The sequence below is a fragment of the Cucumis melo genome, chromosome 5, assembly GCF_025177605.1.
Source record: "Cucumis melo cultivar AY chromosome 5, USDA_Cmelo_AY_1.0, whole genome shotgun sequence".
NCBI lineage: Eukaryota > Viridiplantae > Streptophyta > Magnoliopsida > Cucurbitales > Cucurbitaceae > Cucumis > Cucumis melo.
In genome coordinates, this window is record NC_066861.1 from 30,288,839 (window position 1) to 30,316,086 (window position 27,248).

Below are 27,248 nucleotides of genomic sequence, written 5' to 3' on the forward strand. Positions count from 1 at the left end.
TAATATTTTGTTAATAAATTTGTATTTATTGTGATATTTTGCTATGGTTATGGATATTTTGATTTTGTCCAATTTTGTCTGTTAAAAACAATTTCTATTTTAATATTGTTTTAAACAATAAGTTCCCTAATTCTTTCCTCTTCTCTTGGATATAGTCATAAGTGGCTATATATAAAAGGATGTGAGCAGATCTGCTCTCATTTACTCGAAAATCTAATTGTCTGAGGCTCTGAGTTGCGCTCGTCTTTCCTCTCTCTGCTCCCTCCCTTCGAGGGTTTTTTTTTTTTTTTTTTTTCCTTTTTTCTTTCTTTCTTTTATTATTCTTTCCCCCTCTTTCCTCTTCCCTCTTTGTTTTTGTATATTTGTTTTGTTTCTTTCTTTTGCTTTGTTCTAGAGCCCCCAATTCAAGATCTTCTTATCCTCCATCTCAATCTCACTATTCGTGGAAGATGCAGTATCAGAGGCTTAGACAGCAGGCAATGATGCAGCAGTCTCTGTATCCCCATCCTGGCCTCCTCGCTGCTCCTCAGGTTTCTACTTCTCTTGTGTGTGCGCGTGTATTTGCGTTAGATTTAGTTGCAAGATATGTATCCTCATCTGATCGATCCTTTATTCCTCTGTTTTTACTACTCGAGGTTGGATCTTTCTCTTCCCAGCTTTTTTCTTGAAATAGGGGCTCCTTTTATCCATAATGCTATATTTTCTTTTTTTGCCAATTGTTCTAAATGGAAACAGGAAATATGAGATTAGAGAACCAAAACCTCAATATGTGATAAAATATCAATCTTAGAAAGGAGAACTCAGAATGAATTAATGAATTAAAACTTGGAAAGGAGACGGGGATTCGGAAGGATTCCTCTAACTGGCATAAATAAATTATTATCAAGCCGACGAGAAGAAAACACTTTCACAAGGAGCTATACCAAGATGTATTGTGTTGAATAGTATTTCATATGACCTCTTCCCAGTGTTGCGAAAACAACTTTCAAGCCAGAGCTTCGGTGCTTAGAAACATGGCCATTGAGAAGCTCTAGACTTCCTATCAAGGTTAAGCGCCTAAAATGAGATAACCAAAACTCCGGAGTAGCTGGAAAATAAGGAAACACGTGGCTTTGGGTTTTAAAGTTATCGTGGCACAAAAACAACAGTTAGGATTTAGGTTGAAAATCATACTTGATAGTTCAGAGACTATATTCCTTTCTAAATGAGAGAAGCACATGTACATGAACCCAGTGTGCGTTGTCTTTTATTAAATTTGAAAACCATGTGCCGTTTTCATGCTTTCTATGAGTTAGTCCTTTTCTTTTCCCTCCTATTTTTCACTTTGACTGTGGACATGGACATAACATACATGATAAATTTGCATGCTAATGACTAATGAGTAGATGACAATCAATTAACCACATTCGCATCCTTGCTTTTCGAGTTTTCTTCTTGCACAAATTGTTGCAAATGATCATGCTAGTCGTAGGAGCCGTCCAGATATTCTTTACCTGTTGTCTTTGTTACCTAAGTAAGCCTCAGAAACATGGTCGCTAATGTATCAGTATCATATTCTTCTTGTTCTTTACATGGGCTTTCGTGACAAGTCCTTGAAGATTTATTGCTGAAGAACATGAGTCAATTGGAATCTTTTTCCCCCTGGACTTTTAACAATACCCATTGCCAGTTCGTTCGAGTCTATCGGTGCCTCTATTTTTACTTAATCTTTTCCACACGTGGCAGGAATTCGGGTGAGGAGTGTAGATATGTTTTTTTAGGAAGATCTGTTCTCCCCATTTCCTTGTTTTTACTTTTTCATTTTGCAGATAGAGCCTATCTTGAGTGGAAACCTGCCTCCTGGCTTTGATTCAAGTACATGCCGCAGTGTGTGAGTGTTAAATAGATATTCTATTTTCCTTTTTCTATTTTTTCGTATAGTTTTGTAACTTGTGCATAGTAAGATGGAGTCTTGATTTGGATTAACTTGAACCTTTCTTGCCTTAGCTATGGGGTTACTCATTGGTTTCGCATTTGTTGATTGGTTTCCATTGACATTTCATATCATGTTCATCGTTTGCTAAAACTGATATCGTTCTGGTTTGTATGTTTTTTCATAAGTACACCGAGTACTGACTGTTAACATTTCTGTCATTTCTTGTTCTTATTAATCCATCAATCTTAAACTTTTGGGAAAAATATAGGTATGTTGGAAACATTCATCCCCAAGTCACCGAGCCTCTACTTCAAGAAGTTTTTTCAAGTATTGGACCCATAGAAGGGTGTAAGCTCATCAGGAAGGAGAAGGTATGGCTTTATTAGACTTTGATCTGTTGCTATCTGATTCTTTCCATTATGATAATAACTATCATCGATTAATGGCTATTATATTTTGAGGAATATTTCTTCCTTCAGTAGCTAGCTGATGGAATTATTAAAAATAATCCAGTGTTATTACAGATCAGGGTCCTCTTTGAACGTGCTTTTTGTTATCTTAATACAACGTTACTTGAGTAGGATTTTTTCTATAGGTTGTACACAACTATTACTTTTTTGCTATATAAATAGGTGCCAAGTTGCTGATCTTATGTTAAGGGTTTGTTTTCTTTTATTTATTATTATTCTTTTTGTATGCAGTCATCCTATGGTTTTGTGGATTACTTCGATCGCAGATCGGCTGCAGTTTCTATTATTTCTCTCAATGGAAGAAACTTGTAAGTGGAGTTCTTTCTTGCATTTTCATTGACATTAACCGAATCTTACGTTTCAATACAATTTCGCACAGGTTTGGACAGCCTATAAAAGTTAATTGGGCATATGCAAGTAGTCAGAGGGAAGATACATCTGGTTGTATGCTTAGATTGTTTATTTTTTCCTTTGATTATGTTTCTGATGATGATGAGTTTGGGGTTTGCGGCTGCTGATATTTTTATATGGTGATTTTTCCAGGTCATTTTAATATATTTGTTGGTGATCTCAGCCCTGAGGTTACAGATGCTACATTGTTTGCATGCTTTTCTGTTTACCCCAGTTGTTCGTAAGTTTGTCTTTCTAATCTTTTGTTTATTAGTCTGTCCATTTGGCTTATGTTTAAATGGTTTAGATATGGTAAATCGCAACTCAATGCTATACAACTGAGAACAACTTGTTCTAGCATCTCTAACTTATCTTTCTCAAATACTTCAGGGATGCACGGGTTATGTGGGACCAGAAAACTGGACGTTCGAGGGGTTATGGTTTTGTTGCTTTTCGGAATGAGCAGGTTTTGGAATTGTTACAAATTGCAATATGACGTTTTCACCCTTCCTGAACACCACCCTTTTCCTACCAATATAGGAAGTCTTGCATTTGCTTTCTTCAGATCATAGTTGTACTCCTGTTGATAGTTAATTATTCTATTTCCAGGATGCTCAAAGTGCAATTAATGACATAAATGGTATGCCTACACTCTCTCTTGTTTGGAAATCTTATGTCGTATTTTCTTTTAACCATTTAGGGCCCATTTGATAATGTTCTTGTTTTCTGTTTCTCATTTTCCATTTTTTGTTTCCTGTTCCATGTTTTTTTTCTTATTTTTAAAAACTAGAAACGTGAATGTTTATTATAACTATTTCTATTTATTGAGAAAAGGAAAAGAAGAAACAAGTGTTTCTTCTTTTTTCTTTCTTTAACTTTCTTCTTTTTTCTTTCTTTAACTTTCTTCTTTTTTCTTTCTTTCTTTTCTTTTTTTTTAAGAACTAGAAACGTGAATGTTTATTATAACTATTTCTATTTATTGAGAAAAGAAAAAGAAGAAACAAGTGTTTCTCATTTTTTTTTCTTTAACTTTCTTCTTTTTTCTTTCTTTTTTTTTCCTGCTACCGACTACCACCCTTGACCATAACTGATTGTTGCTCAACCGCCCAACTCTGGCCACCACCTTTAACCTTCGTCATTGGCCACCTCCAATCACTACCACTGGTGGCCAACTCCAGCCACCACCTCTGGCAACCACTCCCATGAATTCTAACGGTGACCACTCAAACAATGAATAATTTGATATTAATAATATCATTTTCAGTATATAACAAACCAATAAACGTGTATATAACAACACTTTTAAGAAAGAGTTGTGAAACAACATATAAGTATTTTTATTTTAAACATTTCTTATCAAAAGTACTTAAATGAAAATGATTTTTGAAAAACATATTTTTGTAAGTCCATTCAAACAAATTTTAAATTTCTGGGTCGTAAAATATTTAAGCAAATAGAAATGAATGTTATTGTAAAATTCTAAATTGTTTCAAATACTAAAAATAAAAATTATAAGGGAAATTATTGTAAATGGTGAAATTGTTGAAACTTGATAGAAGTCAATCAGTTGTTATAAGTATTTGTGTCTATATTGATAAAATCTGAATTTTCGCTATATTTTGTAAATATGCTGGTTCAGTATGCTGTATACTTGAAATACCCAAACTAAAATTATATATAAACATGTGTTTTGCAAGATTTAAAATTTAAAATTAAAATTTATTTAAGAATAAAATTTAAATAATATGTATCTAAATATTGAGAAATTAAAAGTTAACCAAATGTATAAATACTGTCAAAAGAAATATATTTTGAAAAAGAGAGGAAAAAGAAAAAGAAAAAGAAAAATTAACTATTTAGAAAAAGAAAAGAAAAAAATAATTAAAAGAAGGAAAAGATAGTTATAAAAAAACACAAGAAGTTAACTAAAAGAAAAAAAAAGTAAAGAATCATTAGAGAAAAATAAAAGAAGATTATTGAAAAGGCAAGAAGAGGAATAAAAAAGAAAAAAAAAACACATCAGAGAAGGAATGCTACACACGCGGGCGTGCCACTGAGCTGAACGGTTCTTTTGAAACTATTATTGAGAGGATATAAGATAAAATAGAAAAGGAATAGGGAGAAACTGTTAAGCTCAAATTTGTCCCATGTTGAAGAAACATTCCTTAAAATTTAGAAACAATGAGAACAGTCATCAAATAAGTCTATTAATTAAAAAATGAGAAATAGAAACAAAAAAACAAAAAACGAGAATATTATCAAACGGACCTTTAGCGTTCTGACAAATAGTATCTTATCTTGAGCCATTACATTTAAGCAATGCGGTGAGAAATGGGAAACAGATAAGATTGAACGTTGGGTAGAGATCTTGAAGTCCAGGCTTGATTCCTTTGTTTCATATCAAAATTAGTTAAAAAGGTTATGACAGTTCTTTTAGGTCACACTTGTGTAATAAACTATGCATATCAGGTTCCAAGTTATTTTATTAACTGGATTTCATCATTGTGTACTTTTATGTTAAAAGAGTCATGAAGATCATTTCTTCATGCTCACTTTTTGGGACTAGTTGTTTCTTTTTATCAGAAACTGTTCTACTTATTATTATTATTTTTCTATTTCTGTTTTGACGATAAAGGAAAGTGGCTTGGGAGTCGACAGATTAGGTGTAATTGGGCCACAAAAGGTGCGAATTCTGGCGATGACAAACAGAGTTCAGATTCCAGAAGTGTTGTAGAGCTTACATCTGGAACTTCAGGTATTTCATTGAACGATATTTGACTGAGATTTTCAGCTTTATTATTCTTCCTTTATTTACCGATTTAAACTCTTATATCGATGTTTGCAAATCTTTCAAGGTTTCTACTCGCATTATAGTTTTTGGCTGTTGCACAGAGAGCACTTTCTTCTTGGTTGTCTAGGCCTGAGGGTCTCCATGTTGATCTATCTTAAACTCTTGACCAAAGACCTGTTTCTTGCCTGTTCTCCTACTATATTTATATTCGGCAAGTGTTATTAGAACTGTGGCCAACGTGTTTATAACTAAACCTACATTTTTGCTGAGTCTTGTTTAATGAGAGGCATATGTTTCTGGATGTATTAACCTTGAGGTCTGCATCTTGCTCATTTATATTTAATAATCATTCCAAAATCTGCTTAGACATAATTATTCTTTAATAGGTTCATATTTCTTTTTAAAAAGAGTTGGCAAATATAGTAGAGGGGAAGGATTTCATAAGCTTGAGTTTGTGTCTCTAAATTTTGTTATCCCAGGTTAAACAATTTTAACCTATGAGTTTTAACCATCCCCAAATTTTAATTACATTGTGAATATCTTAATGACCAATGTATTTGGTTCTGATCTCTAATTTTGAATGTGATGATTTTGAATGGTTCAAAATTGATTAAAATTTCTGGTTAAATTTTTAGACAGTTCAACACATGTAGTCCTTTTAGGGGTTGGAGAATTGAGTTTACGACCTCTTACAGGAAGTAGGGATGTGTTTACCATTGAGCTATGGTGATATGAAAACTATAGGATTTGAAAATTAGGAACCCAATTGTTGAACTCCTAGTATCAAATTCTAAGACCCCTAATCAATTTGACATTAATCTAAAATTACCTTTATTTCGAGTTTGATCACTCTACAAGCAAAATTCTCAGACTTAGTTCAAGATTTACAAAAGATGACAATGAGACTCCATCTACCGGGAAATTTTCTTTCTAAGAAAACTCTAAAACTCAAACACCAAAAATTAAGTATTGCGTTCCTCTTTCTTCACTTAAAACGCTTCCTACTTGACTAAAGGGATTTAAAAAGTTCATTCTACCCCTAATTCAAAATACTAAAAACCCAATGAAAACATACAGGCGTCCAATAGCAAAAATATAGAAAACAAGGTATGGTTTACAATTTTTTTAAAAGAGATAAACACGAATTAAGATTGAATACTTCAATTGATTTCATCTTGTAGCATCGACTGAAACCAGAGCTTATTGGATATTTGTGCTCGAATCCTCTTAATCGAGTACATCTCTATTTGTTTGCGATAATTTTTAGCTTCTTGGCTCTTGAGGTAACACGAGGACAACTTGGTTCATATTATACGGTCATGTTGGTTATCTTTTTTTTTTTTCTTTTTTCCTTATTGATCTCTAATGTAGTTATTTTATCCGGAATAGCCATCGGTGAATGTTTTTACTTGAGCTTTCTGTTCTCTTTATAACCGTTCTCTGCCAACTGCTGCCCTCTGATTAGACATTTATATTTTTCCCTTATTAGTTTTACTTTCACAACATTGTCATGTCTGTCTTTGCAGATGGTGGTCAGGAGAAATCCAATGAGGACGCACCTGAGAACAATCCTCAATACACAACCGTCTATGTGGGAAATCTTGCTCCTGAGGCAAGGAAACTCTTTTGATGATATTATAGTAGCTAATATGCATAGTAGTTGTTGAAACAGCTAACTTGAGTGAACCTGCAACTGGAGGGCTCTGCCATCTCTAAAGGCATAAGCATGAACGGGGATGGGTTTCTAAAATGTATCTAAGAAAGTTTGTGCTTTTTGTCGGATCTTTATATTCTTTCATTTTAATCATATATGATCTCTCACACACACACATAATGTGTTGGACAAGCAATCCTTCCTTTTCATGACTAAAACTTGTTTTAAAAGTGTGTCAAGTTTGTCATATTATAGCTTGATTCTTTTAGGATTGCATCATTTTCTTTGTTTATACTTTGCAGGTTACTTCAGTTGATCTCCACCGTTATTTTCATGCCCTTGGTGCCGGGACAATTGAAGATGTTAGGGTACAACGGGATAAAGGTTTTGGGTTTGTGAGATATAGCACTCATGCTGAAGCAGCTTTAGCCATCCAAACAGGCAATGCTAGAGTTGTCTGTGGCAAACCAATTAAGGTGCAACCTTTTTTCTAGATAAATGTTGATTTAGTTCCCAGTGCCAATATGTATTTCAACTGGGTTACTCTGGGTGGACAATTTAGGGTCGCGTGGAAGAGACTTAACTGAATCTTATGGGTTTAGTAAATGTGGGTTCATTGAGAAATTATTTTGCGGACTTGGATTTTCGTTTATTCACTGAAATCTTTTTGTAATCAAATGCTGTAGTGTTCATGGGGTAGCAAGCCAACCCCGCCAGGGACAAATTCTACCCCTCTTCCTCCACCGAATGTGGGACACATGCCAGGTCTGTCTGCAGCCGATCTTGCTTCCTATGAACGGCAAATGGCATTTAGCAAAATGGGTGCGGCACAAGCGCTAATGCATCCACAGGCGGCTCAGCATGCCCTCAAGCAGGCAGCCATGGGAATGGGGATGGGAATTGGGATGGGTGGTGCGGGCACAAGTCAAACTATATATGATGGTGGGTTCCAAAATATTGCAACCACCCAACAGCTCATGTATTACTAGGTATTTGAACTGCTGTAGTGTATGATGCTTTTAGTTCATTGTGGAACTAAAAAAATAGTGTTACATGTTTTGGGGATTGTGACCCAAGTACGATCTTGAACTTGCTGCGTTTGCCAATGTAGTGGTTAGCCCGGGGGAGAAGGTGTTGCAGAGTGATTTTAATTTGTTTACTTGTAATGGTTTAGTTTGTAGTATCCTGCAAGAAAAAAAATATATGGTGAGACGTCTGGAAATAAGTTCCAAGCCTTGAATCTAGATGGACTTATTTTTCTTCAATTTTTTAGTTTTAAATTTTTTGGGAAGGATTAGTTATTTGACTTGATATGTATAAGATTTTTTCCGATCCTTGTAAGTGGAGGCAAATCGCAAATCCTGAGCTAAATACCAGATTGTTTTAAAATATTTATAAAGATGTTAAAATATCTGTTTATCTATTTTTTCTTTAATTTCTTTTACCTTTTCCTTTGGGGATTATAGGCTTAAGTATTTGGATTATAGCAAATTTTGGTCATTTTTGGAGGGTATAGTACTTGCCATTTTTTGTCAGTTTTGGTCTGTACCTCGGTCCATCTTTAAGGAGCACCCTTCGGGATCTATAACTCATTCCTATGCTAGAGATCTTTCCAGGTATATGAACCCAGACTTTGAGACCAAAATTTCTAAATTAAAGAGATGTAGTACCTAAACAAATCAAGAAACCATTGAATAATAATTTAGATAAAAAATTAAAAACTGAGTATGGGAGTTCGATATTAAATTTTTTTCGAGAAAAACTCCCAACATTCCTAAAAGTGAGCAGTGAGCACAAATACAAGTGAGCTACGAACTTCCGTCGCTTCTTGCCTACTAGCAAAATTTTGGACATTTTTAAAGGTAATAGAAGTTAATTTGTAAAATATTACCATCACTGAAACTGTTTTTTGATTTAAATAAATCATTATATATCCATGTATGCGTACATATTTTACATTTTATTTTAATTTTGTAACAAATTTTATATTACAAATTTATATCAATACAATTAGGAAAAGATATTGCTAATGATATTTAATATATACTGTGTAATATATAATATATTTTGTGTATGCTGCTTAAAGATATATTTTGTATATGATGTTTAATGTTTAATGATATTTAATATATATTGTAACATATATGAAATAATGTGTCTGCTGCTTAGTTATATATTATGTATGTGATACTTAATGCTTAATGGTATATGATATATACCGTAAACTATATGCTTAATGCTTAATTATACAGTGGTATATAATAGTATATATTGTTCATGGAACTATATGTCACTACATATGTCTTATTATATATATGGTATGTATCTAATAAATCACATAACATACATGGATTATTTTGTGGTATATAATAGTATATATTGTTCATGGAACATTTACGTGTAAATGTTTTGTACAAGATGATCGAAATATGTCGTAATGAAACAAAAATATTTTTAAGAACATGACCTAAACATTGAATGATATATAGTATACAATATTATATAAATGTATATATTATTCACAAAATCTACTGAAAATTATATAAAAATTGAATGGTATATATTATATAATATTATATAAATGTATATATTGTTTATGAAACGGACTGAAAATTATATAAATTTGAATAGTATATAGTATATAATATTATATATATGTATATATGATGAACAAAAAATTAAAATTAAGAATATGACTGAAAGATATATAATATGCAGTAAGAATATGTAGTTTACTGTTTTACTAGTATTACGGAATCACTTTACCATTTTACGTAAAAAAAAATATAAAAAACCGTAAAAAAACATGATCGTAGTATTACAGAATATTTAGTTTACTGTATTACATAAGAACATGATTGTATGTTTTTTTCTATGTAAGAACATGATTGTAGTTTACTGTATTACTACCAAAATTGCTTGAAGGAGATAGAAATATCGAATAATCAGAATCGCTCGAATGAGACGAAAAAAGTGAGTGGAGAAAAATAAAATGATTGTCTGCACTAGAAAATATGTGAAATTTGAGTTGATTATAAAATTGAAAACGATTAATTTATAAAAATAAATAAATACACTATTATCTAAGATTTGTTCCATATTAAAAGCATATCTACATGATTTCCTAACATTAAATACAAAAGTAATTGTATATTGTTTATTACAATATTTACAGAAGTTATAAATTACTATAACATAATTAAGTAATATTTTCTATCTATTTTAAAAAATCAATTAAATTAAGGGAAACTTGAAAATGTAATAAAACACCAAACTATTTATAACAAAGTCCATAAAATTAGTTATTTTTTAAATATTCTAACTTTTCCCTTCCATCTTTCTCTTTGGAATTCGTCTTCATTCTCCCATTTCTTTCATCGTCTTCCTCTTACGATTTCGTATTTCTTCTTTTTTTATTTTTTTTTTTACAATTTCTTTCCATCTATCTTTCTTATTTTTTAATTATTTATTTACATCGTTTTTCTTCTTTTCCTCTTCCTTTTTTTGGCTTTTCCATCGTCTTTCTACTTTTTTTTTCTATATCTTTCTTCTTTTTCTTTTTTCAAAATCTAAAAAATCGTGTATAAAGAATCTTGATAGGAGTAGCCAAATGTAAATGATCGCATAAAAAAAAAAAAGATTGTGTATAAAGAATCTTGAACAAAATCATTTAGATTGAATAGCCAAATTTAAACGATCATTTAAAAAAAAAAACAATCGTGTAAAAAAAGTAAATAAAGAATCTTGAAAAAAATAATTTGGATTGGAGTAGTCAATGTAAACGATGGTGTAAAGAAATCTAACGATGGTATACTAAAAGAATTAAAAAAATCGTGTACCAAATTAAAAAAAAAAGATCATTTAGATTTGAGTCCCCAAATCTAAACGATAACCAAATTTAAACCTTGTAGTCATATCTAAACGATCGTGTATAAATTGTAGCTATATCGATCGCATAAGTCATATCTAAACGATTGCGTATAAATTGTAGTCATATCTAAACGCACGAGTTATTGACGACGTGGTTGACTGAGCATTTTTGGTATTTTAGGTTACGAGCTTTTTCTGTTTTTGAAATTGTTCTATAAATATTTTGCCACTTTTTTATATTTTTCAAAAGACCTCTTAAATTAAATATTAATGGAACGTTAAAAGATACTAAAAAAACATAAAATCTTACTAAATATAATAAATGAATTTCATATCTTTTTTTTCTAAATCATTTAAAAAAATTTCAAGAAAGAACTTTAACATTTCTACAAGTGAGCCCATCTACAAATTAATTACGAATTTTTGACACCGACCAAATTTTGTTCATTTTTTTAAAGGCTAGTATTGGCTATTTTTAAAAGGCAGAAGGTTGTTACCTCTACTTCGTTCACATTCTTTTCTCATTTCTTTCGATGGTACTCGAATAGAGTTTTTTTTTTTTTTTTTTTTTTTTTTTTTTTTTTTTGTGTGTGTGTGTGTGTGTGTATGTTTAGATATCTGATCTCCATGCAGAGAAAAAAACTCACTGCTTTGAATATTTTTTTACATATTTATCGCAGTTTATAATTTGACTAAAGTTTGTGGCACTTTCTTTTATTTTAAGAATAATTATATTTGAATTTGTAATTCCGTATTTGCCAACTTTTTTTAAAAAATAAATTATATCGGAACTTAAGTTATTAATGAATTTTGATGAAGTAAAATTTCGGTTACTCAAACTGGTAAAACGTTAATTTAAAATAATTAAAAAGATGAGACGAAAGTAATGTAGAATTGTGTGAGGTATATGGGTCGGGTGTAACCAAATTTGGGTGAAAAATTCAAGACAACTGTGGATCACTCCTATTCTTAGTATGTGGTGTAATTATGGAGAAGGATGTATTTTGGAAATGCCAAGAATGAGACGAAAAAAAAGGTTTACCCAACACAATCGCAGACAACCACACAATTCTTCGAACAGCGGCTGGTTTGTATCCAGAGGTATTTTCCATTTTCCCTTTTGGCTCTGCAATGGGCGCTGTTCGAATTGTGTTCTTGATCATCCTTGTGGGGGGTGGTGGCCTACCTTTGTGTTGTCCCTTGTCCGAGAACGAGGCTCTGCTGAAGCTGAAGGAATCATTTACTCATTCTGAATCCTTGAATTCCTGGAACCCAGACTCAGTACCCTGCTCGGCTCAATGGACTGGCATCATCTGTAATAGGGGCGTCATCACGGGCCTACATCTCTCCGACCTTCAACTGTCAGGCAAGATCGACGTGGAAGCTCTCCTCCAGCTTCGTGGTCTTCGAACCATTAGCTTCGTCAACAACAAATTCTCCGGCCCCATTCCGGAATTCAACAAAATTGGCGTTCTCAAGTCCCTCCTCCTCACTGGGAACCACTTCTCCGGGGCTATCCCAAGCGATTTCTTTTCCTCTCTTACCTCCCTAAAAAAGGTGTGGCTCTCCTCCAACAACTTCTCCGGAAACATTCCACACTCTCTGGCACAACTCTCTCATTTGATCGAACTCCACCTTGAGAGCAACCAATTCTCGGGGCCCATCCCCCACCTCAAACACGCCTCCATCATAACCTCCCTTGATCTCTCCAACAACAAGCTCGAGGGTCAAATACCGGACATCCTCTCCAAATTCGACGCGAAGGCATTTGCTGGAAACGAAGGCCTCTGCGGGAACCCACTCCCCAAATCTTGCGGGGCCCGGATTCCTGAAGATCAGAAGCCCTCTTCTTCACCTCCTGGGGAATCTCAAGGTAACGTTTCTAAGTTGGTTGTGGCATCCTTGATAGCCGTGACTGTATTTCTGATGGTGTTCATATTCCTGAGCGCCTCCAAGAGGAGAGAGGATGAGTTCAGCGTGCTGGGGAGGGAGCGGATGGAGGAGGTGGTGGAGGTGCACGTCCCGAGTTCTGGCCACGACAAGCAGTCGAGTAGAAAAGGAGGTGGGGACTCCAAGAGAGGCTCACAACAGGGGAAGGCGGGGATGAGCGATCTCGTGGTGGTCAATGAAGACAAAGGTATATTTGGGTTGGCGGATTTGATGAAGGCAGCAGCAGAGGTTCTAGGGAATGGGGGCTTGGGCTCCGCATACAAGGCGGTCATGTCCAACGGGCTGTCGGTGGTGGTAAAGAGAATGAGAGAGATGAACAAACTAGGGAAGGATGGGTTCGATGCAGAGATGAGGCGTCTTGGAAGACTGCGCCATCACAACATATTAACGCCTTTGGCCTATCATTACAGGAGAGAGGAGAAACTGTTGGTGTCAGAATACATTCCAAAGGGAAGCCTCTTGTATGTGTTGCATGGTAAGTACACTAGATAGGAATATATATATGGCAATGATGAGGTGCATACACCCTATCTCATATGCTCCTCATTTTTCTCAAAATAAAAATTTTACCAAATAGTCTGATATAGTAAATATTTATTTTTATGGGTGGAGAGATGAAAAACTTATGAAATAGGTGATCTAAAAATACACCCAAGTTTTTTTATATGTGTCTCTGTACTACTAGTTAAATTAAAATCAATAAATTTATATAAAAATATAATCCATCAGGTGACCGTGGAGCCTGCCATGCGGACCTCAACTGGGCCACCCGATTAAGGATCGTGCAGGGGATCGCAAGGGGATTGGGGTTCCTACATTCAGAATTTGCAACCTATGATCTGCCGCATGGGAATCTGAAATCTAGCAACGTTCTTCTATGCGACAACTATGAGCCACTTCTGAGCGACTACGCCTTCCATCCCCTTATCAATCCCAACAATGCGACACAAGCAATGTTCGCATACAGATCCCCTGAGTACGCCCAATACCAAGAAGTCTCTCCCAAGTCTGATGTTTATTGTCTTGGCATTATCATTCTTGAAATCATGACCAGTAAATTTCCTTCTCAATATCTTACAAATGGCAAGGGTGGCACCGATGTGGTGCAATGGGTCTCCTCCGCCGTTTCTGAGAAGAGGGAGGCTGAACTCATCGATCCTGAGATTGCAAACGACACTGATGCACTTGATCGCATGGTCAACCTCCTCACAATAGGTGCAGATTGCACCCATAACAATCCTCAGCAACGGCCAGAAATGAGGGAAGCCATTAGGAGAATAGAAGAGATATGAGTCAGGGACAGGAATATTCATTGATTTTTAATCTGCAAATACCTTTTCTTTTTTTCCTTTTCTTAAGTAAAAAAAAAAAAAGACAAACAAAAAACCAACGACAACAAAACACTAAGGAGGTAAAACCAAAACAAAACAAAAAAACAACTAATGCGGTAGTAGAGATAAATGGACAGTTTGATTGAAATTTGTGTGTAATTAAATTAATTAAAGTAGAGAAGCAATGGAGCAGGAGGGTAGGAGGAGAGGTTTGTGAGCGTTTCAATCCCCTACCGAAAACACGCCACCAGATCAGATCTCGGATCGGATCCGCCCGGGACTTCACATTGCAATGGCTCCGCCTGTTAGTTATTGTGTAACATCATCTCTGTATATGCATCAACTTCACTTTTGTATTCTTTTGCATGTAAATGGAATTTACAACACCTGGGGGTTGGGATTTGTTGATTAGTTTTTTTTTTTCTTTTTTTAATCTCTCTCTTTATTCGTTTCTTCAACCTTTATAGAAATCTTTCACTTGTGTGATTTTGCAGTTCTTCAGGATTTCCTCAAATTTTTTATTTTATTTAAAGTTAGCCTACAGCCCAATTTTTTGCCGTAAAATTTACATAACTAATAATTGGTCTCACTTAAAAGTTTTTTCCCAAAAAAATTGATGATATAGTTTTTTTTTATATATATATTCTTAGGATCCAAACTACTCTTCTAACAGTTTTTTTTATATGTTTTGGTCAACAACTCTTTAGCTATGGGATTATGGGTTGAATAAGTATGGAAATGTATCTTTAGCATGGTCTACGACATAGAAAAATAAATCAAGGGACAAGATCAGTGTTTCTTAATAGTGGATTAAGGTGACATCCAAAACGTTCAAAAAATGGCCAATGTTATAGCCAGCAAAAAAATGAATAGATTGTTACCAGTTTCATAAAGCCTTGAAAGGATTTAGTTTTTTTTTTCAAAAAGTTCAACATGAACCCCAAGGCTCAATTTTTATTTTGGTGTTCAGAATAGTCTTCCAACTATTTATTTTCCCGTCTTTAGATAGTATATTCTTAGCTAATATGTGTAGGATCGTATTTTAAGCAAGGTCTTTGACACAGGGGATTGAGCTATGAGTCGTGATTGATACTTCTTAGTAGTCGATTAAAGGGCACCCAAAACATTTGAAAAATGCCAATGTTATAGCCAGCAAAAAATGACCAAATTTTGGCCAGTTTTAAAAAATTAGAAAATTGACATCTAACTAGTAAATGGCCTCATTTGGAGTAATGTTAAAGTTTTTCAAAAAAGTTCGACAGTAAAACCCTAAACTCAGTTCTTATTTTGGTATCCAAACTAGTCTTCCAATGGTTTTTTTTTTGCTATAAATGTCTTTAGGTTTGAGATTCTTAGTAGATAAGTGTGGAATGTTGTCTTTGGCAAGGTCTAGGGCACAAGAGAATGAGTTATTGGTCGCGGTTGCTGCTTCTAATGATCCTAAGGGGACACCCAAAAAGTTTGAAAAATAACCAATACTGTAGCCTACAAAAAATTACAAAAATTTTTCATGTTTCAAAAAATCAAGAAAATTGACATCTAACTAGTGAGTGGTCTCATTGGGAGGAATGTGCAAGTTTCTTTTTTTTCCTAAACAAGTTGAAAAATGAAACCCAAACTCAATTTTTATTGTGGTATCCAAAATAGTCATTCCCATAGTTTTTTTCCCCTCTGCTATAGACCTCTTTAGAGTTTAAGGTTTGGGGTTTTCTAGGGTTGTATGGGTTTAGCGGTTTCGGGTTTCGCATCTCCGGTTTTGGTTTTTATTGGGAATTGTAAATGAGCTCTAATTATTGCTAGGATTACAGTAAAAAGACCACGGGACTTCCATTTTGGGCCATAGAGTGCAATTTCCGAAGAAAAGTCATTTATTGTGTATGAACCATGTAGGTTGAAGTTTTGCAACATATACTTTGGGCTCTTTCATCAATGCCCCCAAATAAATTTGTATACCGGTGACACTGCAATTATTATACACACCCATTTAACTCCACATTCAACTCCGCAAATATAAAAGGAAAGAAGGGCCATAGAATTACATTCTGTCATCATTTCTCATTTACTATTCATTATTTTCAGTTATTAGAAAACAAATATGTTTGACAACTCTTTTATATAACTTATTCTTAAGAACTATTTCCTAAACAATACACTGTTCTTTTAAACAAAAGAATAAAGAAAAAAAAATCTGATTTTCTGTATTTCATTTTTCAACAATAAAAATAAAGATGGACAATCATTAAACAAATGAAACGGTGGTTTTCACCTCTTTTATATACTCTCGCATTTGTTGAGTATATCTTACTGCTTGAGAATACTAGACTGGATTCATTTTAAAAGCTTGGACTGAAGAAGAAACCTTCCATGAAGGCGACTTCAATATTTCTTTGCCTTTGCTCTAGATCATGCCTCATAGGATCAACACGAGACCACAGGGCATTCAAATCTTTAGTAGCTTCCTCTTTCACATCTCTCCTCTGTTTGCTTTACTAAATCTTTCAACTAATGCACTGAAGAGGAATAGAAAAACAGAAAGAATTAGCACATGTAAAACAATAGAATAATTTTTTTTTGCAAAACGAAACTAGCCACTTCATGGAGATGATGAATGAGACAATACACAGTGAATAATGGTATAATGAAGAGACAAATCTAAAGCAGAAAGATCATTTAGTGCACCCAAACATCTTAACTAAGCAACACCCCATTAGCACTCTCATCATCTCCAATAAATAAAGAACAAGGTTCCTAAAAACTGCTAAGAACTAGCACAAAGCCAAACTCAAATAGTACAGTATCTTGAAACTAAAACAAGGACAAAATAACAAAATACAACCAGCAAAAATACTAAACAAAAACGAAAAAGGACCACGATGGAGGGAAGATGAAAGCCTTCCAATTAAGACTAATGTCTTGGATGAAGTAATATTCAAAGGCTTTGGATAGGGAGGAACACCACGAGAAAGGATATTAAGCCGAGCTATCTCAAAACGAATCGTCCAAAGGGAAGCTTTTTCAAACCACAGTTTTGTTAGCAATGCTTTTCCTACATTAGCCCAAATCAACCTTGGCTTTTCTTTTAACTTAGGACCGATCAGCAGCTACAGAACATTGTCCTTGAAACCATAACCAAAAGACCTACAGAACATTGTCCTTGAAACCATAACCAAAAGACCAACAAAGGTTGAGGCATTCAGACAAGTTTTGCCAACAATTTTCAGCATAACAATTGAAGAACAAATGCCGAAGGTCTTCTGAATCTGCAAAACAAAGTGGACAACGTGGGGAGAAAGGCTCTGACAGCTGCACAATTTTATCCACCCAAGGAGCAGCCCGAATGAAAATTTTCTGCCATTACCAATTTTGAAGGTAATCCAAGGACTACGAAAATTGCAAGTAACTCTTGTGCCACCTTAATAAGCTTTTTCCATAGATACTTTTTACTACTTGGCTCCATAAAGAGTTCTCTTCGTTTAAGTCTCCACCTCCATTGAGCTGGAAGGGCCAAATTCTTGAATTTCAGGCCTCCAATACCGCGACCACCATATGCTTTGGTTTGGGTAACTGCCCATTTGACTAAGTGATTTACTTTGCTCCCTGAATTCTTTCACAAAAGAAATTCCTCATTCAACATTCAACGTTCAAAAAAAGTATAATAATGAAGTAAAGACTTCATTTGACACTAACAATAAATTAAAATTAGCCATTTCGATAACAATTTGTGTTTTATTCTAGAAATTATATTTATTTGCTATTCTTTGTTCCATCTTCTACTCTTACAATCATAGCCAACATATTAATATTTAAAAATAATAATAGGAAAAATTCCAATTTATACCCTTGAACTTTAGGATTTGTATTTCTATTTAAACCGTAAACTAATAATATGAAAAAAAAGGAAACAAAACTTTTTTTTTTCTTTTGGAAAAGGCAAAAAGTCTATTTTATTATTAATAATAATAAGACAAAAGCTTAAAGTATAAGAGAATTATACGGTAAGCAATAGAACTTAGGGATCGATGGGTGCACCTGAACATTTCAACTAGGTTGACATTCCATAGTACCCTCATCATATCAGTACAAAGTAGGAAATAAATGAAAACATAAACCAAAGAAACGACTTTTACAATATAAATAAGAATGCATGAAAATCAAAGGAGATAATCCCAAATACACAAAATGTCCAATTTGTTAATTGACATAATAAGGGAAATAAGAGACCAATTAACACCAAACCCTGGTTAGGCTGCTGATATGAAGGCACACCAATTTAGATTTAACTTGGAAATATTGTACATACCAAACTCCTTAGATAGAATGCATCACGAAGTGTTTTATGAACAATTTCATAGAATAGACTTGAAACAGAACTTTGCATTGAATAGATTCGAACATTTCAAATTAGCTCATTAGAGTATTTGGTGTTCCAAATTATTTGGGGGGGTCTCAATTCAAGTTTAGACATTTCCCATAATGGGAATGCTTAATTTTTGTTCTTGAAGTTTTAGGTTTCTTTATGGTTTCTTCCCATAAAAGAACGTCATAGAGACGTGCTTAAAAGAAAACCTAGGAATCATCTAAACTACCGACATTTTTAAAAAAGCAAAGAAGTAAAAACTGACCAGTTGATTTACACCATATCCACACCATACCCCTTGAAGATATCAACATGGCGACACGAGTGAATACTAACATACATAGTATCAAGCAAGTAAACCTTTTTTCTTTCTCCCTCCCTTTACAAAACTAGTTCAACTACATGTTAAAATAATGGGTAAGATAAGCAGAGAAAATACTCATGGAGAAAGTCAAGGTAGATCATTAAACGTGTGCAGAGATCTGAAACCTTCACTAGTGAGGGTTGAAGCAGCAATTTGATAATCTGCTAGTAGCAACGCAATATATGCCCATAGAAGCCTTGAAAATTCATACTTTGGCATTGCCAACTAGTCCCTTCAATACCTTAAACATTCAAAATTCAGATGTAGAACAAGAATATATATGCCGGCACACAGAAGACAACTAGGTAAACAAAATTACCGCATCCAAGAAAAATTAAGGAAAAAAATGGGGGGGGGGGGGGGAGGAGATATATTGTTACTTATAGCACCAATTCATAGTATATTGTAAAAATTGAACCCTCCAAACACTAGAAACACAAGGAAAACTTGTAGCAACAAATTCAGCCAAGCAAAAGATAAAGACACCAAGATATGTTATAGTAGTTTTATACAATTTCATTTGTATAGCCAATTTTTTTTCCAATCACATCCTTCAAATAAAAACTTCGTCAATTTGGCTAATCTCACTCTTAGATTTCCATCTCATCACATGTTCATTGAAAATCACCTCATCCTTTAAATAAAAACTTCATTGATTTGGCTAGTCTCACTCTTAGTTCTCCATCTCATCACATAATTTAATAATCATTTCTCTAAACAATGACAATAGTTATTTAATCCTAAACTTGAATTACAATGTCACACTTCAATGCTAAAACTTTTATATCCTAGTTTTTCTTTTTGTATCGTATATAGTCCTTCATGTGTCTTTTTCCAATTTAGTTTGTAAAGCGTAACTTCCTTTCTTATATCCATATCCACGACAAATCACCTCATTCCTTAAATAAAAACTTAAACCAATTGGCTAATCACACTCTTAGTGCACTATCTTAAAGTTTTATCCAATTTGATAATCCTTTCTTCAAACAATGACAAGAATTATTTAATCCTAAACATGTAGTCCAATGCCGCACTTCAATCTAACACTTGATGTGCTAACTTTTTTTTATTTTGCTTTCAGTCCTCTATGTCTCTTTTCTCAATTTCATTTGTATAGCTAAACTTATTTTCCTATATCCATGACCATGACAAATCAACTCATCCCTTAAATAAAACTTAATCTAATTAGCTAGTCTGACTCTTAGTGCACTATCTTGACATTTAATCCAAGTTAATAATCCTTTCTCCAAAGAACGACAAGAGTTCTTTAATCCAAAACTTGAAGTCTAATGCCATACTTCAATCCAAAACTCTCACATTCCTAACTTTTTTTTTTTTGTGTATTTTATAATCCTTCATGTGTCTGATTCTAATTCCATTTGTACTGCCAAATGTTTTTATTACCATATCCATTTCAATGGCAAATCACCATTCTTTAAATAAAAACTTAATCCAGTTGACTAATCTCAATCTTAGTGCACTATCTTAATACTTAATCCAATTTGGTAACTCTTTCTCCAAACAATGGCAAAAATTCTTTAATCTAGAACTTGAAATCCAATGGCACACTTCCATCCTAAACTCTCATGTGTTAACTTTTCCTTCTAGGTCGTCTATAGACCTTTATATGTCTTTTTCAAATTTCATTTGTATAGCCAAACGGTTTTTTCCTATACATGTCCAGGGGAAATCACCTCATCCCATAAAGATAAACTTAATCCAATTGGCTAATCTGACTCTTAATCACTATCTTAACACTAAATCCAATTTAACAATTGTTTCTCCAAACTACTGGAAGAGTTTTTTAATCCAAAACACGATAACGGTTCTTATCTTTTTGTGTTGTTTATAGCCTTCTCTATGTCTTTTTACTAATTACATTTGTATAACCAACTTTCGTTTTTCAATAATCAAGTCCATGGAAAATAATCTAGCCTTTTAAATAAAAACTTAATCCAATTAGTTAATGTCACTCTTATAGTGCACCATCTCAACACTAATCCAATTTGATAATCATTTCGTCAAACAATGACGAGAGTTTTCTAATCTAAAACTTGAAGTATAATTCCACACTTAAATTCAAAACTCTCATATCCTAACTGTTCTTTCTATGACGTCAGTAGTCTTTCACGTGTCTTTTTCCAATTTCATTTGCACAGCCAAACATTTTTCCCATATCCATCCTACGACAAATCACTTCATCCCTCAAATAAAAACTTGATCCAATAGGCTAACATCATTCTTAGTGCAATATCTCAACACTTAATCAAATTTAATAATGTTTTCTTTAAACAATGACAGAGAGTTATTTAATACTAAATTTGAAGTCCAATGCCAAACTCCGATTCAAAACTCTCATAGCCTAACTTTTCTTTTTGTGCTATCTATAGTCCTCAATGTGTCTTTTTCCTATGTCCATATCCACGAAAAATCACCTCATCTCTTAAATAAAAATTTAATCCAATTAATTAATCTGACTCTTAGAGCACTAACTTGACACTCTTATTCCTTGCCGCTCCTTTGGAATCTTCTTCTTTTTAAGGTTCTTAGGACTCTTGTTTTTTCTTATGATAATAATCGTTCCTTCAATTGATTAAAACTTAAAGTCCAATGCCACTTTATCAATGCAAAATTTGAATATCCTTAATTTTCTTTTTGTGCCGTTAATAGTCCCCCATGTGTCCTTTTACCAATTACATTTGTATAGCAACTTTTTTTTTTCAATAACTATGTCTATGACAAATCTCACCCAATCTCTTAAATAAAAACTTAATCCAATTAGCTAATGTCACTCTTATAGTGCGTCATCTCAACTCCAATCTAATTTGATAATCCTTTCGTTAAACAACGACAAGAGTTCTTTAATCTAAAACTTGAAGTATAGCTTCACACTTCAATCCAAGACTCTCATATCCTAACTTTTCTTTTTGCGTTGTCTATAGTCCTCCATGTCTTTTTCCAATTTTATTTGTATAGTCAAACATTTTTTCCTAAATCCCATGTCGACGAAAAATCACCTCCACCGCTAAAAAAAAACTTAATCCAATAAGTTAAAGTCACTCTTAGTGCACTATCTAACCACTTATCCAAATTTGATAATCTTTTCTACAAACAATAACAAAAGTTATTTAATCCAAAACTAAAAGTCCAATACGAAACTTCAATACAAAACTTTTTCCATATTCTAAATTTTGTTTTAATGCTGTGTACAGTCCTTCATGCGTCTTTTCCTAATGTCATTTGCATAGCCAAATGTTTTTCCTTATATCTATGTCAACAGCAGATCGCGTCATCCCTTAAATAAAAACTAAATCCAATTGGCTAATCCCTCTCTTAGTGCACATTATCTCAACACTTAATCAAATTTGTTAATCCTTCCTCCAAATAATGACAAGATATATTTAATTTTAAACTTGAAGAGTCCAATGCCACGTTTCAATCCAAAACTCTCATATCATAACTTTTCTTTTTGTGTCGTATATAGTATTCCATGTCTTTTTTCAATTTCAATAAACACTTAATCCAATTAACTAATCTCACTAGTAGTGCACTAATTCAATACAAAACTTTGTTTTAATGCTGTGTACAGTCCTTCATGCGTCTTTTCCTAATGTCATTTGCATAGCCAAATGTTTTTCCTTATATCTATGTCAACAGCAGATCGCGTCATCCCTTAAATAAAAACTAAATCCAATTGGCTAATCCCTCTCTTAGTGCACATTGTCTCAACACTTAATCAAATTTGATAATCATTTCTCCAAATAATGACAAGATATATTTAATTTTAAACTTGAACAGTCCAATGCCACGCTTCAATCCAAAACTCTCATATCATAACTTTTCTTTTTGTGTCGTATATAGTATTCCATGTCTTTTTTCAATTTCAATAAAAACTTAATTCAATTAACTAATATCACTAGTAGTGCACTAATCCAATTTGATGATCCTCTCCAAACAATGAAAAGAGTTCTTTCATCGAAAACTTGAAGTCCACACAATGCAACACTTTAATGCAAAACTCTCTAATCCTAAATTTTCCTCGTGTTGTCAGGCCATGCGTCTTTTTTCAATTTCATTTGTATAATCGAATTTTTTTTCATATCCAATGCCACACTTCAAGCCAAAACACTCATATCATAACTTTTCTTTTTGTGTCGTATATAGTATTCCATGTCTTTTTTCAATTTTAAATAAAAACTTAATCCAATTAACTAATCTCACTAGTAGTGCACTAATTCAATACAAAACTTTGTTTTAATGCTGTGTACAGTCCTTCATACGTCTTTTCCTAATGTCATTTGCATAGCCAAATGTTTTTTCTTATATCTATGTCAACAGCAGATCGCGTCATCCCTTAAATAAAAACTAAATCCAATTGGCTAATCCATCTCTTAGTGCACATTGTCTCAACACTTAATCAAATTTGATAATCATTTCTCCAAATAATGACAAGATATATTTAATTTTAAACATGAAGAGTCCAATGCCACACTTCAATCCAAAACTCTCATATCATAACTTTTCTTTTTGTGTCGTATATAGTATTCAATGTCTTTTTTCAATTTCAATAAAAACTTAATCCAATTAACTAATATCACTAGTAGTGCACTAATCCAATTTGATGATCCTTTCCAAACAATGAAAAGAGTTCTTTCATCGAAAACTTGAAGTCCACACAATGCAACACTTTAATGCAAAACTCTCTTATCCTAAATTTTCCTCGTGTTGTCAGGCCATGCGTTGTTTTTCAATTTCATTTGTATAATCAAACTTTTTTTTCATATCCAATGCCACACTTCAAGCCAAAACTCTCATATCATAACTTTTCTTTTTGTGTCGTATATAGTATTTCATGTCTTTTTTCAATTTCAATAAAAACTTAATCCAATTAACTAATCTCACTAGTAGTACACTAATTCAATTTGATGATCCTCTCCAAACAATGAAAAGAGTTCTTTCATCGAAAACTTGAAGTCCACACAATGAAACACTTTGATGCAAAACTCTCTTATCCTAAATTATCCTCGTGTTGTCGGGCCACGCATCTTTTTTCAATTTCATTTTTATAATCGATTTTTTTTTTCATATCCATGACAAAGACTGATTTCATACATTATATTAACACTAAACCCAATTGGTTAATATTTTTATTTTGAAGGAATGAAAAGACTTCTGTAATAAGAACTTGTAATTGAATCTCACTCTTTTCCCAAACTTCATGTATCCTAACTTATCATAATTTATCATTACATACACGTCAACCTACATGTTCTACTCGATAGTCTTCCATGTGTCCTTTTCCTTGTTCAGTGGTGTGGTGTATTGTTATCCTCCCATATCCATTTCCATGACGAATCACTTAGTGCACTATCTCAATACTTAATCCAATTTGAGAAATCTTTTCCCTAAAAAATGGCAAGAGATCTTTAATCCAAAACTTGATGTCCAATGCCACACTTCAATCCAAAACTCTTGTATTCTAAAACTTCTTTTTTGTGCAATCAATAGTACTCTATGTCTTTTTCCAATTTCATATGTATAGCCGATCATATCCATGTCCAAGACAAATCGTTTCATCTCTTATACAAATACTTAATCCAATTCGCTAATTTCAGCCTTTAATTCAAAATTCTTGTATCCATCTTTCTTCCTCACAACATATGTGTATTCAACCCAATAGTCTTCCATTTGCTTTTTTCCCATTTAACTTACATAGTCTAATGTAAGCTTTCCATATCCATATCCATGACCTATTGCTTAATCACACTTACTCCACTTTGTTAATCCTTTATCTAAAAAATGAAGAGTTTTTCAATCGAAAACTTGAAGTCCAATGTCACACTTTAATCCAAAGTTCTCGTTTGTAACTTATGTTTCTTCCATTTAATAGGTCCCCATGACCCTATTTTACATTTTATTTCCATAAACCATTTTCTTTCCCCAGATTCATGACCAAAGCGAATCATTTCGTGCATTATATATTAACACTTAACCAAATTGGCTTATCTTTTTTCCAAAGAATGAAAAGGTTTCTTTAATCAAAAACTTGCAGTCCAATCTCTCTTTGATCCAAAATTCGTGTATCCTAACTTATCTTCCTTTCTCATTACATACACTATTCTACTTGATAGTCCTCAATGTGTCCTTTTTCTAGTTCAGTTGTGTGGTTTATTATTATCCTCCCTTCATGTCCATGACAAATCACTTAGTGGATTATCTCAACACTTTGTCCAATTGGCTAATCATTTATCCAAAGACTAAGAAGATTTCTTTAATAAAGAACTTGTAGTCCAAATTCACGCTTTAATCCAAATGTTATCTTACCTTGTCCATGTCTACGACATGTACTAAGCACTTAATTCACTTTGCTCCTTTCATCTAAAGAATGACAAGATTTCTTCAATGGAAAACTTGAAGTCGGCCAACGACACATACTAATGCAAAATTCTTTAATTGTCCAAGGCAAATCTCTGCATGCATTATATTAAACTTAATCTAATTGGTAAGCCTATTGTCTGTATTAGGAGGTGTTATTTTTCATGGTCGATCTTTGTTTTGTATTGGGTTGTGGTCGCTTATCTATCGTTGCCTTTCTTTTTCTTATTATTTTCATTTACTAGTAATTTTGAGCATTAGTCTCTTTTCATTATATCAATGAAAAGTTTTGAGCATTAGTCTCTTTTCAAGACAAATTTACTTGTCTTTAAAGTTTGACAGGTAAATAGAACTAGTTATGTCTTGTATATAGTACATGGTTATGATCTGTAGAAGAAAAAAAATCTGATTTTCTATATTTCATTTTTTAAAAATAAAGATAGAAAAAATCATTAAACAAAAGAAATTGTGGCGTTCACCTCGTTTATAATACTCTTGCATTTGTTGAGTATTTCCTACTGCTCGAGAACATTATATTTTCTAATGAGATTTGTTTTTGAAGTCGGAACATCAACTTGCCACCAATCTGAAGAGTAAAACAAGAGGTCTCTTCAATATCTTAAAAGTTCAAAATTCAAAAGTAGTACAAGAATATATTTGCAAGGACAGAGAAGACAACGAGGTAAACAAAATTGACACCATTCTCCACAAAATTAGCAAAGTGGCATTCAATCAATCCTTCTGCAAAATTATAGTGCAATCAACATAAGAATAATCTGAAGAATAAATTAAAATTACCGCATCCAAGAAAAATTAAGAAAAAAAATAAGAGGGGGGGGGGGGGTAAAAAATAGTTACTTATAGCACCAATTCGTAGTATATTGTAAAAATTGAACCCACAAACACCAGAATCACAAGGAAAACTTGTAGCAACAAATTCAGCCAAGCAAAAGATAAAGCCACCAAGATATATTATAGTGGTTCTGCAAAATCTTAACACTGACTTAGGGGACATTACCAAAACTTGATCAGTAACTAACTCTACTATCTCTAAAACTTTAGATAGATTTTAGCACCATAACAACCTCAAAATAAATAGTACCAATCTTACAACACCTGTTTAACAATTTGAAATTCCATACCATTAAAAAAACAAATATTCAAAGCATCTACTTAACTAAATTCAACAAACCTAGCTAAAATTAAACAATCTCAGACTAATGTCAAACTCAAATAGCATTAACCACTAAAGTCCATTACAAACTCTCAACTCAAAGCCAACTGAAAACCTATTAGAATCTATGACGGTAACAGAGTTTCAATTTTTCAGGACTGAATAGACATTTGATACAACTAAAATATCTTTTAAACATGTTCTCCCTTTCATATGGATGTGTTTCATCCCGTGATAAGGTGTCTCTTAGTTTTTTTTTTCTTTAATCTTAACCATTTGTTCATTTTTGTTTGTTTTTTGCATTCTTATAAATCTAACTTCGTTAAGTTTTCCAGGTTTTATTGAAAATTAATTTAGATTTACGTTTAGAAGTATGTTCAACTAAATTAACAATTAGCATCATTCCGATTGTTAGAACCATCATCTACGGATGTGTGGAATTGGAAATACTCTTCTTCTGGAAATTCACTGCGAAGAGTGCCTACAAATTGGGTATACTTGCTGAGCGGGAAGCCTCTCCGTCCCACTCCAATATGAATGTGCAGTGTGGAGATATTTGTGGAAGTCTAAAAAAAAATCAAACTATTCCTACGTGTTTAACCGTATT

At 33.2% G+C, this 27,248-nt stretch overlaps 2 protein-coding genes and 1 long non-coding RNA gene across 3 annotated transcripts in view; 2 read left to right on the forward strand and 1 right to left on the reverse strand.

Annotated features, from left to right (window-relative positions):
- Window positions 1–214: 214 nt before the first annotated feature.
- On the forward strand, window positions 215–8,485 carry LOC103498989 (oligouridylate-binding protein 1-like). Its single transcript, XM_008461849.3, has 12 exons — window positions 215–530; window positions 1,809–1,870; window positions 2,184–2,286; window positions 2,617–2,693; window positions 2,765–2,826; window positions 2,929–3,016; window positions 3,166–3,241; window positions 3,385–3,415; window positions 5,411–5,530; window positions 7,093–7,178; window positions 7,523–7,696; window positions 7,907–8,485. The coding sequence occupies exons 1-12, from the start codon at window positions 450–452 to the stop codon at window positions 8,207–8,209; spliced, it is 1,263 nt and encodes a 420-aa protein (XP_008460071.1). The 5' UTR covers window positions 215–449; the 3' UTR covers window positions 8,210–8,485.
- Window positions 8,486–11,668: 3,183 nt separating this feature from the next.
- On the forward strand, window positions 11,669–14,782 carry LOC103498999 (pollen receptor-like kinase 3). The gene is made up of 2 exons (XM_008461861.3): window positions 11,669–13,515; window positions 13,770–14,782. Exons 1-2 carry the CDS (start codon window positions 12,222–12,224, stop codon window positions 14,330–14,332), a joined length of 1,857 nt encoding a protein of 618 aa, XP_008460083.2. The 5' UTR covers window positions 11,669–12,221; the 3' UTR covers window positions 14,333–14,782.
- Window positions 14,783–16,380: 1,598 nt separating this feature from the next.
- LOC103499005 (uncharacterized) overlaps window positions 16,381–27,248 on the reverse strand; it is an 11,645-nt gene continuing 777 nt past the window's right edge. Inside the window, exons 2-3 of the long non-coding RNA XR_539670.3 lie at window positions 25,947–26,053; window positions 16,381–17,674 (exon numbers count right to left, since the gene is read on the reverse strand). This is a non-coding gene — a long non-coding RNA (uncharacterized LOC103499005). The remainder of the gene's footprint in view (window positions 17,675–25,946; window positions 26,054–27,248) is intronic.

Coding starts and splice junctions, on each gene's coding strand:
- LOC103498989 (XM_008461849.3), top strand. CDS start 450: ATGCAGTATCAGAGGCTTAGACAGCAGGCAATGATGCAGCAGTCTCTG. Junction 2,287..2,616: donor AGCTCATCAGGAAGGAGAAG/GTATGGCTTTAT, acceptor TTTTGTATGCAG/TCATCCTATGGTTTTGTGGA. Junction 7,697..7,906: donor TCTGTGGCAAACCAATTAAG/GTGCAACCTTTT, acceptor CAAATGCTGTAG/TGTTCATGGGGTAGCAAGCC.
- LOC103498999 (XM_008461861.3), top strand. CDS start 12,222: ATGGGCGCTGTTCGAATTGTGTTCTTGATCATCCTTGTGGGGGGTGGT. Junction 13,516..13,769: donor CCTCTTGTATGTGTTGCATG/GTAAGTACACTA, acceptor ATAATCCATCAG/GTGACCGTGGAGCCTGCCAT.